At 39.4% G+C, this 12,503-nt stretch overlaps 2 protein-coding genes across 2 annotated transcripts; both read left to right on the top strand.

The window, feature by feature from the left end:
- Positions 1–1,882: 1,882 nt before the first annotated feature.
- Positions 1,883–4,608, top strand: LOC6572992 (CLIP domain-containing serine protease B8). Its single transcript, XM_001999056.4, has 4 exons — positions 1,883–2,881; positions 3,040–3,136; positions 3,196–3,494; positions 3,554–4,608. Exons 1-4 carry the CDS (start codon positions 2,257–2,259, stop codon positions 3,874–3,876), a joined length of 1,344 nt encoding a protein of 447 aa, XP_001999092.1. The 5' UTR covers positions 1,883–2,256; the 3' UTR covers positions 3,877–4,608.
- A 5,732-nt stretch (positions 4,609–10,340) lies between these two features.
- LOC122756800 lies at positions 10,341–10,979 on the top strand. The gene is made up of 2 exons (XM_044007329.1): positions 10,341–10,375; positions 10,540–10,979. The coding sequence occupies exons 1-2, from the start codon at positions 10,357–10,359 to the stop codon at positions 10,875–10,877; spliced, it is 357 nt and encodes a 118-aa protein (XP_043863264.1). The 5' UTR covers positions 10,341–10,356; the 3' UTR covers positions 10,878–10,979.
- The last annotated feature ends 1,524 nt before the right edge of the window (positions 10,980–12,503 follow it).

Raw genomic sequence — 12,503 nt, 5'->3', positions numbered from 1 at the left:
AAACCCATATAGAGAACCTTGGCACTTACTCAGTTGAAGCACCCATTCGTTATGTCTCATTAGCAGCAGGGATATTTCAATTATCAATCTAATAAACATTTAGTTACTGGAGCTTCCATTTAATTTTGATGTTGGAGTTTCCAATTTGATATTGGTATTAGTAATCTTCTGAAAACAATTGTAAATATAGGTATATGATTCACTAACTGATATAATATGCATACTTGTAGTTAGTCATATCGATCGATCTTTCATCCGTTCTCTGGCCCTATTGATCTAATTCCATATTAAATTGCAAAAGCTCTCTGTCTCTCTCTCACTCTCTCTCACTGTTCCCTAAAAGCTTTAGATAGCAGCATTTAAATCTTTTCCTAAAAGTAGGCAATGCCTAATCACACAGCTCGAACGCCGAACGAAAGTGAAACCAGAAAACACAGCTGACGGCTGATTGCATAACCGGACCCGCGTACCAGTGGCCAGCGTGCGACCAGCAATAACAACAACAACAGTAGTAGTAGCAGCAGCCACGATGACAACAACAATAACAACAACAACGACGCTGACCGTTGCTCCCGTTTCGTTAACGGCGATTGCAGTTTTTGGGCTCGTTTTGGTGTCACAAGCTGGCGAGGGCTGTGGTCGTTTATTTATTTATTTATTTACCTATTTACTTTTGCTTTTTGTTTTCGTTTTTTTCATTGCTTTTTGCTTTGTTTTTGTTTTTTTTTTTTTTTTTTTTTGGCACTTTTAGCTTCGGCTCTTCCGAGTCGCTGTTGTAGTTTCGGTATCGGTTTTAGTTTCGGTTTCGGTTGACGCTGTCGCCGCTGCGCGCAGCATTCAAATTGGAAATATATCAGATTGTTCAATTAGTAATATTTTATATGATAAATGTAGATATGTGTTATTCGGAGCATATCAAATTACATACCGATATATATATGCATACCGATTTATAGATTTATAGAGCAAAACTTTTGTTTTATAAACATCATCTGTATATGAAATATGTACCATCACTAGTACCCTAATGAACCTGATGTCGAAACTCAATTTAAAACTAGCTATCATATTTATATGATTATTTATGAAATTTATGAGACAAATAAACTTTTAATGTATATAAACAAAACATGAAACATAAATTAGAAACCCATATAGAGAACCTTGGCACTTACTCAGTTGAAGCACCCATTCGTTATGTCTCATTAGCAGCAGGGATATTTCAATTATCAATCTAATAAACATTTAGTTACTGGAGCTTCCATTTAATTTTGATGTTGGAGTTTCCAATTTGATATTGGTATTAGTAATCTTCTGAAAACAATTGTAAATATAGGTATATGATTCACTAACTGATATAATATGCATACTTGTAGTTAGTCATATCGATCGATCTTTCATCCGTTCTCTGGCCCTATTGATCTAATTCCATATTAAATTGCAAAAGCTCTCTGTCTCTCTCTCACTCTCTCTCACTGTTCCCTAAAAGCTTTAGATAGCAGCATTTAAATCTTTTCCTAAAAGTAGGCAATGCCTAATCACACAGCTCGAACGCCGAACGAAAGTGAAACCAGAAAACACAGCTGACGGCTGATTGCATAACCGGACCCGCGTACCAGTGGCCAGCGTGCGACCAGCAATAACAACAACAACAGTAGTAGTAGCAGCAGCCACGATGACAACAACAATAACAACAACAACGACGCTGACCGTTGCTCCCGTTTCGTTAACGGCGATTGCAGTTTTTGGGCTCGTTTTGGTGTCACAAGCTGGCGAGGGCTGTGGTCGTTTATTTATTTATTTATTTACCTATTTACTTTTGCTTTTTGTTTTCGTTTTTTTCATTGCTTTTTGCTTTGTTTTTGTTTTTTTTTTTTTTTTTTTTTTTTTTTTGGCACTTTTAGCTTCGGCTCTTCCGAGTCGCTGTTGTAGTTTCGGTATCGGTTTTAGTTTCGGTTTCGGTTGACGCTGTCGCCGCTGCGCGCAGCATTCAAATTGGATTTTAATACACGGCCGAGCGTTCACGCGAGCGGATTCACTTTTCGTATGCGTTTTCATAAGCCGCTCAGCAATCCACAGTCAACAATCAACAATCAACAATTCGATATTCGCGACATTTGCTTTTGAGCATTGCACGCGTTCGCGATTGCGTATACGTCGCGTTGTCCCCCGCCTGTTCGCCTCTCTGTTTGTCGACGTTGGCGTTGCTCTCGTTAAAGCATCGCATTGTTTGGACCTGGACTCGGCCAATCGCTGATGTACCCTCACCCAAACAGCGGCGCATTGTGGGTGGCCAGCACATTGGTCGCCCTTGCCCTGCGCATCACAGCCAGCAGCGCTGAGACTCAGTCTCGGCCGCCTCTGCCGGCGCAGCTGGCTTGCGATATACCCAACGAAACAAAGCGTGGCGTTTGTGTACAGGTGAGCCAGTGCGCCGCCTATTTACAGGTGCGCAATGTGACGAATTTGAGCTCGGAGCGCGTCAACTTTCTGAAGAAGGTGCAATGCGAAATGGAGACAACAGTGAATGCAACGGCAATGACAATGGCGAACGCAACGGAAACAGCAAATATAACAGCAACAGCTGCTGCTCTTACGATAGAAGATGCTTCGTATAATCCGCTCGTATGTTGCCCAGCCAATGGCCAGGACTATCTCTATCCGGTTATACAATTCACCAAGTTTGAGTATCGTCGCTTTCTGGATGTCACCGCGCGCTTCAAGCGGAAGAAGTTGAAGAGACGCATTCAAACCGTGGAGCCCAGCACCGGCTTCAATCTGCTCAACGAGTGTGGCAAGCAGGTCACGAATCGCATCTATGGTGGGGAAATTGCTGAACTGGACGAATATCCATGGCTGGCATTGCTGGTCTATCATTCAAGTAAGTTGCAGCTCAGAGGGCGGGACTGTCGGAAATTCAATGTGGTATAGGAAAACCGAAGTAAAAAGTTCTTCGATCACTTTGATGATTTTATTAAATAGTTTGAGCAAATATTAAATTCAAATTAAATAATCGCCTCTTCTCAACTTTGTGCTTAGATGATTACGGTTGTAGTGGAGCTCTGATTGACGATCGACATGTTCTGACAGCTGCCCATTGCGTTCAGGGCGAGGGTGTGCGGGAACGTCGTGGCTTGTAAGTCTGTTAAATGAGCTTTATTTAAGGGTCTATTAACTTCATCAACGACATTCTAGGAAACACGTGCGCTTGGGAGAGTTCAATGTCAAGACGGAGCCGGATTGCATTGAGGAGCCCAATTACTTAAGCTGTGCGGATGCGGCATTGGATATTGGATATGAGCATATCCATGTGCATCCGGAGTACAAAGAGTACTCGAGTCACAAGTACAATGACATTGCCATAATCCGACTGAAGCATCCGGTTAGCTTCACGCACTTCATCATGCCCATCTGTCTGCCCAACAAGACCGTGCAGACACCGCTGACTGAAGGGCAAATGTTCTCCGTCTCCGGCTGGGGACGCACCGATCTCTGTAAGTGTGAACCTCACTGGCTGGTATAGTACTTCCGTTCTAACTCTGATCTCTTGCAGTCAACAAGTATTTCATTAATACGCACAGCCCGATCAAACTGAAGCTGCGCATACCCTATGTGTCCAGCGAAAACTGCAGCAAGATGCTGGATCTCTATGGTGTGCGACTGGGTCCTAAGCAACTCTGCGCCGGCGGCGAGAAGGCAAAAGACACCTGTGCCGGTGACAGCGGAGGTCCGCTCATGTTCTTCGATCGCCAACACTCGCGCTGGGTGGCTTACGGCATTGTAAGCTACGGATTCACACAATGCGGCTCCGGACCTGGCGTCTATACATCTGTGCTAAGCTATATTAACTGGATTGAGAGCATAATCAAGAAATAGAGAGGGAGTGGAAGAGGGACCATAGAAAGGAGGAGAGAGCTTCTCTCTAAGGTGGTATGAGATGAGAGGGGGAGGAATAGATAGAATGTTTTATTGACGTCAAATTCTGTATAAAGCCAATTTCAATAGGTCTAAAATTGAAATCTGAACCTCATTAAGTCATAGAAGGGAGAGGGAGGAAAGGGTGGTTAGGCAATAAAAAATATTGATGTCAGTGAATACTAGGGTTCCAATTAGCCAGCAACTGGATCGAGAGCACTACCGACCTAAAGAAATAGAGAAAGCGAGAGAGAGGGAGAGCTAGGCAGAAAAGGAGGGCAGAGAATGTAGAACGTTAACATCAGATTCTCATAGACGATACTATAATGGACCAGTAGCTGGTTTGAGAGCCATATTAACTCATAGACGAGGATGGAATGTGGAATATTGACGTCAGATTTGCAGGCGAACGTATTTCAATGTGCCGTTAACAGCTGGCGCCTATACAAAAGGCGGGTTGCGGAGGGGGTCGGTAGCCATTGGACTGAACTGTTTCTAAATATTTGTACATATTTTGCTAATTATCTAACAGTTACTTAGTGTGAGTGAGCGTGTGCATGCTGTTGTGTCAGTGCATGAGTGTGTGAGCGTGTGTCTGTATGTATGTGTGCTTTAGCATGTGTGCGTGAGTTAACAAAAGTCTGAAAAACATGTTTCTATTGAAATAAGCTATTAAAATATTTACACACACTAGCACGTTTTCCTTATTAATCAAATGCCAGAAATGTTCCAAGACCTGAGCTGATCTTGGCTCGGCTCCAGCTGCAATTGGAGGTTGTCGATGCTGGCGATGCTGATGACTCATCGCAACGGAGCTGGGGGAAATAAAAAAGGAACAGCTAACAATGAAGAACTGTTGAATTTACTGTTGGCACTTGCACTTAGCTAGCGTCGCATGCCCTTGAGCCCCAGGGCTGCGGGGCGTGTCCATGGAAGAGGCGAAACGTTAAGCAAATGATTGAACAGACAGCTGAACGGACAGCTTACCAGCCAGACAGTTATATAGACAGCCAGTCAGCTGTTTCACTTTTTTTTTTACATCCCTGTCAGCAGCTGGTTAAACTTGATATTGCAGTTTTAAATACACTAACAAGAGGTATTATGATTTGGTAAGCAAGCACAAAACGCATAGAGATGTTTGAGAAGCAGACAAATAAAATAAATCAATAAAAATCTAAAACATACTATATATACATATTTAATTAATATACATTTATTTGTACTCTAAACTAAAAGTTTTTATTCAATATAATAATACTATTACATTTAATTTAATTTTGAAAATATATTGACTTTATTGTGATATTAAAAATTTGATTAATGAGATCACTTTATTCTATCTCTGTATATAGACAATACAATATCAAAATTATAATTTTCAACTGCTCTAAATAATAAAATCTCAATAAGAAGAAATTTGAAATCCAATTCAGTCAACTGAAATTCAACTTTGATGGCCAAATAGTCAAACTCGGATCTTCATTGAGAATATAAAATCGTAATCTAATATATTCAATCATAATTAACATTGTTAGAGCATTCAATCTTCGAGTTCCACAGTCATCGCTGCTTCTATATTCAATATATGTGTATGTATATTTGTTCGTCGTCGTTTTGATGTCGTCATTGATTGCCACACTTTGCTTTCACTCATCATTCGCGTGCAGTCCAGGCAGGCAGACCTGGCGTAGACCTGGCTCAACGCGGACTACGGCCGATTTCGAACGTGAGCAGTGATGCAATGCGGGCCAAATGGAGACGAGCTGGGCATGGCCAAGTCGAGCCAAGTCAACTCAATTCAAGCCAAGCCTAATGCTGCCCAAATTCAAATCGATGCCATTCATCAGGCCAAACCGAGTTGGCCAAAAATAGCCCAAAGACAGGGCAAACAATTTGTATGCACAGTTTGGCAGCGGGCGCTGCTGATTCCAACTGTGCCACTGACCAAAATTGGTCACTGGCCAACACTGAATGCTGATGATCATCATCATCATCGTGATGATGATAATGATCGAGTATGCGTCAGCGTAGTGAAAGTGAACTTGACTCTTTGACGGGTTGCTGCGAATGCTGCTGCTGCGGTTGCTGCTGTTGTTGTTGCTGTTAATGTTAATGTTAATGCTATTTATGCTGATATGTGTGCGATATGTCGCATTAATATTCATGATGATGTTTAACAGTCAGAAGAAGACAGTGAGGCATTATTGTTGCTGTCTCTGTTGCTGTTGTTGCTGTCGCTATTTGCGCAGCTCATTACGAAGCTTTGGCGATTTTCGTTAACCTTGAACTAAATAGAGATATATTTATGTAAACATATGTGTATGTTTGCATAAATGTTAAGCGAATGTCAGGAAATTGCCAAATGTATTTGACATTGAAAATCGCAAGAAATTTTGAAATGATATTTCACTAAAAGGTGTGAACTATATTTAAAGAAGACATTGAAATGGATGTCTTAGCCGTATCACTCAGAAACTTTACATGCTCAGCCACGCCCTCTTCTTGCGAACACAGCATTGTTAGTGAGGGGTTATTATTTTTTGTGGGGTCACATCTGTCCATTCTGGGCATCCCAAAGAGAATAATAAGTGAATAGCTGTAACCGCAAAAATTGAAAAATAAAGAGAAGTAATATTCGTTGAAAGGACAGCCAGCTAATTTGTTTTATGGAGCAAAACAGTTCAGCTGCCACGCCCACTCAACTTTGAAAAAATTCCAAATTGTGTGCTGTGCAGTAGAAAAGGTCGCCTAATCGAATTTAAAAGTCGTCGCAACCCTCTTGCAGTGGATAATTGAGTTGGGCCGGAGTTTTTGCCGCAGAGGCTTTTGTGTAAAAAGTTTGTTTGTTTGGACAAAATTGGAAAATGAATAGGTAAACTCCATAAAATTAGCCATATGGCCGTAGCTCTACAGGTGCAGAACCGTTTTGCCTCTCAACTTTGCCAGTGACGTTTTTATTAGATGTTTCGTGTCGTTCTTTATGTGCTCGACAATTGGATTTCCATTTATGTGCAGCTGAGCAACGAAATGCATAACGATAAAAGTTTATCGATTTGTTAATTTCGCGAGCAGCTCCAGTATCAACAACAATATCAACAAAATGCGACAGACGTTGACGCTGCCATTAAATGCCTGTCACAGAACAGGACAGGACAGGATACGACCATCAAACGCTTTGCATGACAGACACATATGTATACAAGAGGGGCGGGCATATGGGAAAGTGGGCAGGGTTCAAGGGTAATTCACATGGGCATTTGGGTGAAATTGTTGTGGAAACACAATGAAATTAGAATGCGAAAAAAGAAATAAATGTTTATAATATATATGTATATGTGTGTATATATTGAGAGTATCGTTTTCATTAGTTAATGGATGTCAGAATTACTGAGAATATAAAAATAGAATAAGTGCAAAGTGGGAAGAGCGAATGGCGGGACAGAGATATGCGTTCTTATCAGAGTAAAAGCATTTTACGTATTGCGTCTTATGTGCCGAACGGGAAGCATAAATAAAGGCTTACTGAGAGTCAATGAAAACGAAGTTTTTATACACTTGCTGCATAAGAAAAGAAGAAAGAATATCATTATAATGTGTATTCCTCATAATTTTAGCTGAAGTTTGTTATATGTATTTTAAGTTAACTTAATATTTAAGCTAAGCCGAGACTTACATTTACATAAATGTATTTATATAAAGAGTATTATTCAAACACACAATGTATTTATAATCACATGAACTGTTATTCACGTCTATATCTTAGGCTTTTTAAGAGTTCTAGTATTCACCTTTGGTACTATTTTGCAGCATGATCTAGATATGAGAAATAGAATTTAGACTTGAATTATGGCAACTGAAACTAAACTGCATGTACCAGAGCCACAACAACATATTGTATAATAAAGAGTATATTGTTCATGTCTATATAATATTGTGTTTAATTAAGAAATATATGTACTTAAACATTTGTTCTCTCCAGTAAATCAATACTTCTCCAGCGGATATAGTGTATAATCTATATGTGTATATATATATGTATATGCACTCCACAGACACTTGATAATCTGGTCGGTCGTAAACAGTAATTTATTGGACATATCAGTCAGAGTGAAAAGCTTGAGCTTAGTACACGCATAAACAAACGCATATATTGATATATGAATTACAATTAAATCAAAGTATTATGTGGCGCTATTGCATGATCTTAGCTCTATTGAGTGTCCTGCTGCTATTGTGTGATGGTAGACATCATCATTCTGTGGAGGTACGTAGTTGAAGTCCTTGACAGTCAGTCGCACAATTTGAATGTACACAGATTGAGGCAGCTTCAACTGAGGCATTCGCTCATGCGGGACCGGCGGCCATTATGTTTGGCAATCCTCGACCACTGCAAAGACTCCGATTCAGCCCAAAAAGGACGCACAACAACAAGGACCAAGGCAATCGTGACAGAAAACGCAAGCATCACAAGCATCAGAGCTCGACTAGAGCCACTACCCGAAATTCTTTCAAGCATCACTAATAATTGTACAAAGTGAATTTTATTTTGCATTAAATGCGACAACCAAAAAGTATGCAATAAATGATAAATAAAGCTGAGTGAGCGGCAAACTAAATTGGGGAAACTCCAGTTACAGTGATGGCACGAAAAAAATAGTAATAATAATGATTTATGTGTGATTAATTAAAAAATCTTTCATTACAAATTGTTAAGCTGATGATTTGTTTTCTTATGAAGAGCTCTTAGAGCTACACTACAGGCCATAGTCAAAGCAAAAGGTATCTATTGTATATCTATATATATAAAAGAAAGTTGTGTAAAAGTGAAGACTGCTTATAACTTGATTTGGGCTGAACCAATTTTCATGGTTTTTGATTTGTTGGATTTGTCTCCGCAACGAGTTTAGTATAGGGTCTTAAAAATACTGAAAAAATTTGCCGAATACTTGAAAAACGCGGTTTTTTCCCCAAATGTTCAAATTTTTTTTATACCCAGTAGGCTTGGTAACAGTGACAGTTTTGACAATAGTGTAGAAGTAAATAAACAAATGTAGTCAGTCAGTCTACGGCACAGCCTCAGGCGAACCTGACTATTCATAAAAAAGCACATTTGTTAAAAAAAAAAATTTTGAAAAACAATACGCATACGGACAAAAGCAAAATATCTCGAAAGTTCAGGTAGGTATTGTTGAATTTGTTTTTCTCAGACATTATTTTTGTAAATAATTTATATTTGTATTTCTCGACATTATTTTTGTAAATAATTTTTATTTATATTTCTCGATTTCTCGATATTTTATGTGGTTTTGTGCGATTGTGCATATTCAGTATTACTATTAATGAAAATGCCGCGTCCTAGAAGATCTAATCTTTCCCAGCGGACCCATAATGCAATTAGGCTACGGAATACCGCGAGTCAATTATCTGACGAAGAACGAGAAAGGCGCCGCGTTAGTACCCAGCAAAGAAGGGCCTTAATTCGTGCTTCTCAAAGAGAGGCAGCCCGTGAAACGGCAATAAGAAATGGTTCAAGGATTGATTTGAATCGAGCAGCGTTTCGATATGATTGTACCATTGACTACAGCTTGAATCGTTTAGTTTGCATTGGTCCAATGGACGTTGTTTGCCAGCATTGTGGCGCATTGAAGTTTGCTGGTGAAACGCCCGGTTTGTGCTGCCTTAGTGGTAAAGTGACATTGCCATTAGTGGTCTCGCCACCGTTCCCTGCTTTATGGCGAAACACTAGAATCACGACATTTTCTAGCGAACACTCAAAAATACAATGCCTGTTTCCAAATGACTTCATTTGGGGCGGAAATTATTGAAGAACACGGATATAATCCGACATTTAAGGTAATTTACGTTAAAAATTTTATTTTCTTATTTGGGATAATGTAGTTGGTTAGATTTCTGTAAAAAGTGTTTGTAAATCTAACTATAACTATGGCTTTGAATGTAAAGATTCAAGGCCAGATTTGCCATCGCATTGGATCATTGCAACCTATTGAAGATGAACAGCACAAATTCTTGCAAATATACTTCATGGGCAATATGGAAGAGCAACTTGATCGGCGCCAAGAAATCAACACTGCGATGAAAAGAGCAATTCTCCAAGATTTGCAGCAAATGCTTCATGAACATCATGCATTGGTCAAGTTGTTCAAGACCGCTTTAGAGCGCATGCCAAGAGATGACTATAAAATAGTAATCAGAGCAGATAAAAGACCAGCTGGAACACATGAACGCACATTTAATGCTCCAACAATCGATGAAGTGGCAATCCTGATTGTTGGTGAAAGCTTGGAAGCACGCGATATTGTGCTTACACGACGCAGTGTTGCGCAACTACAAAGAATATCTGAAACGCACCGTTCATATGACGCTTTACAATACCCGCTGATGTTTTGGCAAGGAGACGATGGATATCACTTTAATATCAAAATGATAAATCCATTGAATGGTAAGATCAATCATTGTTTTCATTTTAACTTTATATATACATTTTATTCTGTTTGCTTTTGGTACACAAAAAAAGTTATCACTCTTAATTTAGTAGAGAGTAGCTGTAAGAGTCGTAAACCTATTAGGGGCTCTAAAATACAATTTTTACTGCATTTGTTTCAGGTGAGGAAACTGGCAAGAAGGTTAGTTCTATGAATTATTACGCATATCGTTTGATGATTCGTGAAAATTCTGACAATTATTTGTTGCGATTTCGTCGACTGTTTCAACAATACTGCGTTGACATGTACGTGAAAATCGAAACGGAGCGCCTGACTTTCATCCGTTTGAATCAAGCTAAATTGCGTTCGGAAGAGTATATTCATTTACGCGATGCAATAATTACAGACGGAGATTCTGAAAATGTTGGTCGATTGACTATTTTACCAGCGACATACACGCGTCGATACTCAAAGGAAAATTTAAAGATGAGGAAGTTCTTATTCCAAGGATTCCGATGATCCCAACAGATATGCCCTTTGAGTTTAAACGAATTCAATTCCCGATTCGTCTTGCCTTCGCCATGACGATCAACAAATCACAGGGCCAATCTTTGACTATTTGTGGCCTCAATCTAGAAAATGCGTGTTTTTCTCATGGTCAATTGTACGTGGCATGCTCACGTGTTGGCAAACCATCCGCATTATTTGTTCTTGCACCTGACCAAAAAACGAAGAATGTCGTTTACCACAAGGTGCTTGAATGAAAATCTGATTAATAAATTAATTAGAGTGTATCCCAACCTGAACAACATACCTTTTAATCATTTTTTACCTAGAAATAAGGGTAGGGCAATGCAACGCTTGCTGGGACTGCTAGTTGTTTATAATTTTAATAATAATATATTAAGTTTTAATAATTGGTATTACATTTGAAATAATCTTTAAAAATTGTTAGCAATTCAAATCAAACTCCTGACTTGAGTATTGATTTAAGAATGCAAAATGTATCTCCTTTTTAATTTTTAAATTTCGTAAGAGATTGTGTTAATAACTCACCTCTATTTCTAAAAGTTTTAAGAGTTTGATGCCAAAATAGATTGTAATTCGTACTACTCTCAATAGGCTCAACTGTACGCCTCTCTCTCTCTCCCTCTGTGCGGGTCGTCATGCTGTGCCACGTGTCGCTAACGCAAAATCAACAAACTCTATTGTAGTACATGTATAAACAAGCACAAACATAAACAGCAATAGACATTAGATTTTTAATCAACATGGGCATAATGCAAAACCCCCAATGTATTGCAATGATAATAATCACAAGCCAAGGCGACACGTGATGACTTTCATATTGTGCGAAAATTGTGCTGGCATAATTTGCATATTGCCAGGGCACAGTCCACACCCTCGACTCTCGGGAGATGTGTTCAATATTTATTAGAAATTAGCAACAAGCTGTTGAAATGAGTGGAAAAGCACTCCAGGCAGCTGCAGAGTGAGAAGATGCGAATCTCTCTTGAATCTGTTGCCGACGTCGCTTACTTCCGTTTATCTCGTTTGGGTTGGCATTTGAACGTGTGCAAATTATATGAATTTTCCTTTATAATTGTGCAGACTGTACAGTGAGCTATGCATATTTATTTTATTGAAATTAAATTGCCAGCAACATCAGCTCAATGTGGCGGAAGTAATGCAGTGAACGTGTCTGAATCACCAACGTCACCTTGCCGAGCTGTGGGCTGTCAGACCTCAATTTATAAGGCAGTGGGTCACAGCCTGAGGTCAAAGTTCGCACAATAAAAAGAATATTTAATTTCAATTTGTTGCCACACCGAAATTTGCATACGAAAAACTAATTATAAACATTTTGTAACATTTTCTTTACAATACATTTTTTTTGTGCTCCCTTCTAATTGAAATTTTGAGCTACTGTGCAAACAAAAGGTGGGCGTTAGCCCAAGCAAACAACGACATATGTAAGTAAGAGTGGGTGGGGCAGGAGCTGGAGGCAGCTGGGAGCTGAGCTGGTCTGGGGCAAAGTAACGGGGTGTATGTTAGCTCTGCAATCAGATGACAAATTCGTGTCATTTAAGCGAAAATAAATAAATAAGCAGGGAAGTAAGCCATATGTGTGTGAGTGAGCGTGTG

This window comes from Drosophila mojavensis, unplaced genomic scaffold (genome assembly GCF_018153725.1).
Source record: "Drosophila mojavensis isolate 15081-1352.22 unplaced genomic scaffold, ASM1815372v1 contig_16, whole genome shotgun sequence".
NCBI classification, from domain to species: domain Eukaryota; kingdom Metazoa; phylum Arthropoda; class Insecta; order Diptera; family Drosophilidae; genus Drosophila; species Drosophila mojavensis.
This window is presented reverse-complemented; position numbering and strand designations above follow the sequence as displayed.

Bases quoted from the DNA above. Each gene is read 5' to 3' on its own strand.
- LOC6572992 (XM_001999056.4), top strand. From the start codon at position 2,257: ATGTACCCTCACCCAAACAGCGGCGCATTGTGGGTGGCCAGCACATTG. The intron at 2,882-3,039 runs GTAAGTTGCAGC...CTTTGTGCTTAG, and splicing joins ATTGCTGGTCTATCATTCAA to ATGATTACGGTTGTAGTGGA. The intron at 3,137-3,195 runs GTAAGTCTGTTA...ACGACATTCTAG, and splicing joins GTGCGGGAACGTCGTGGCTT to GAAACACGTGCGCTTGGGAG.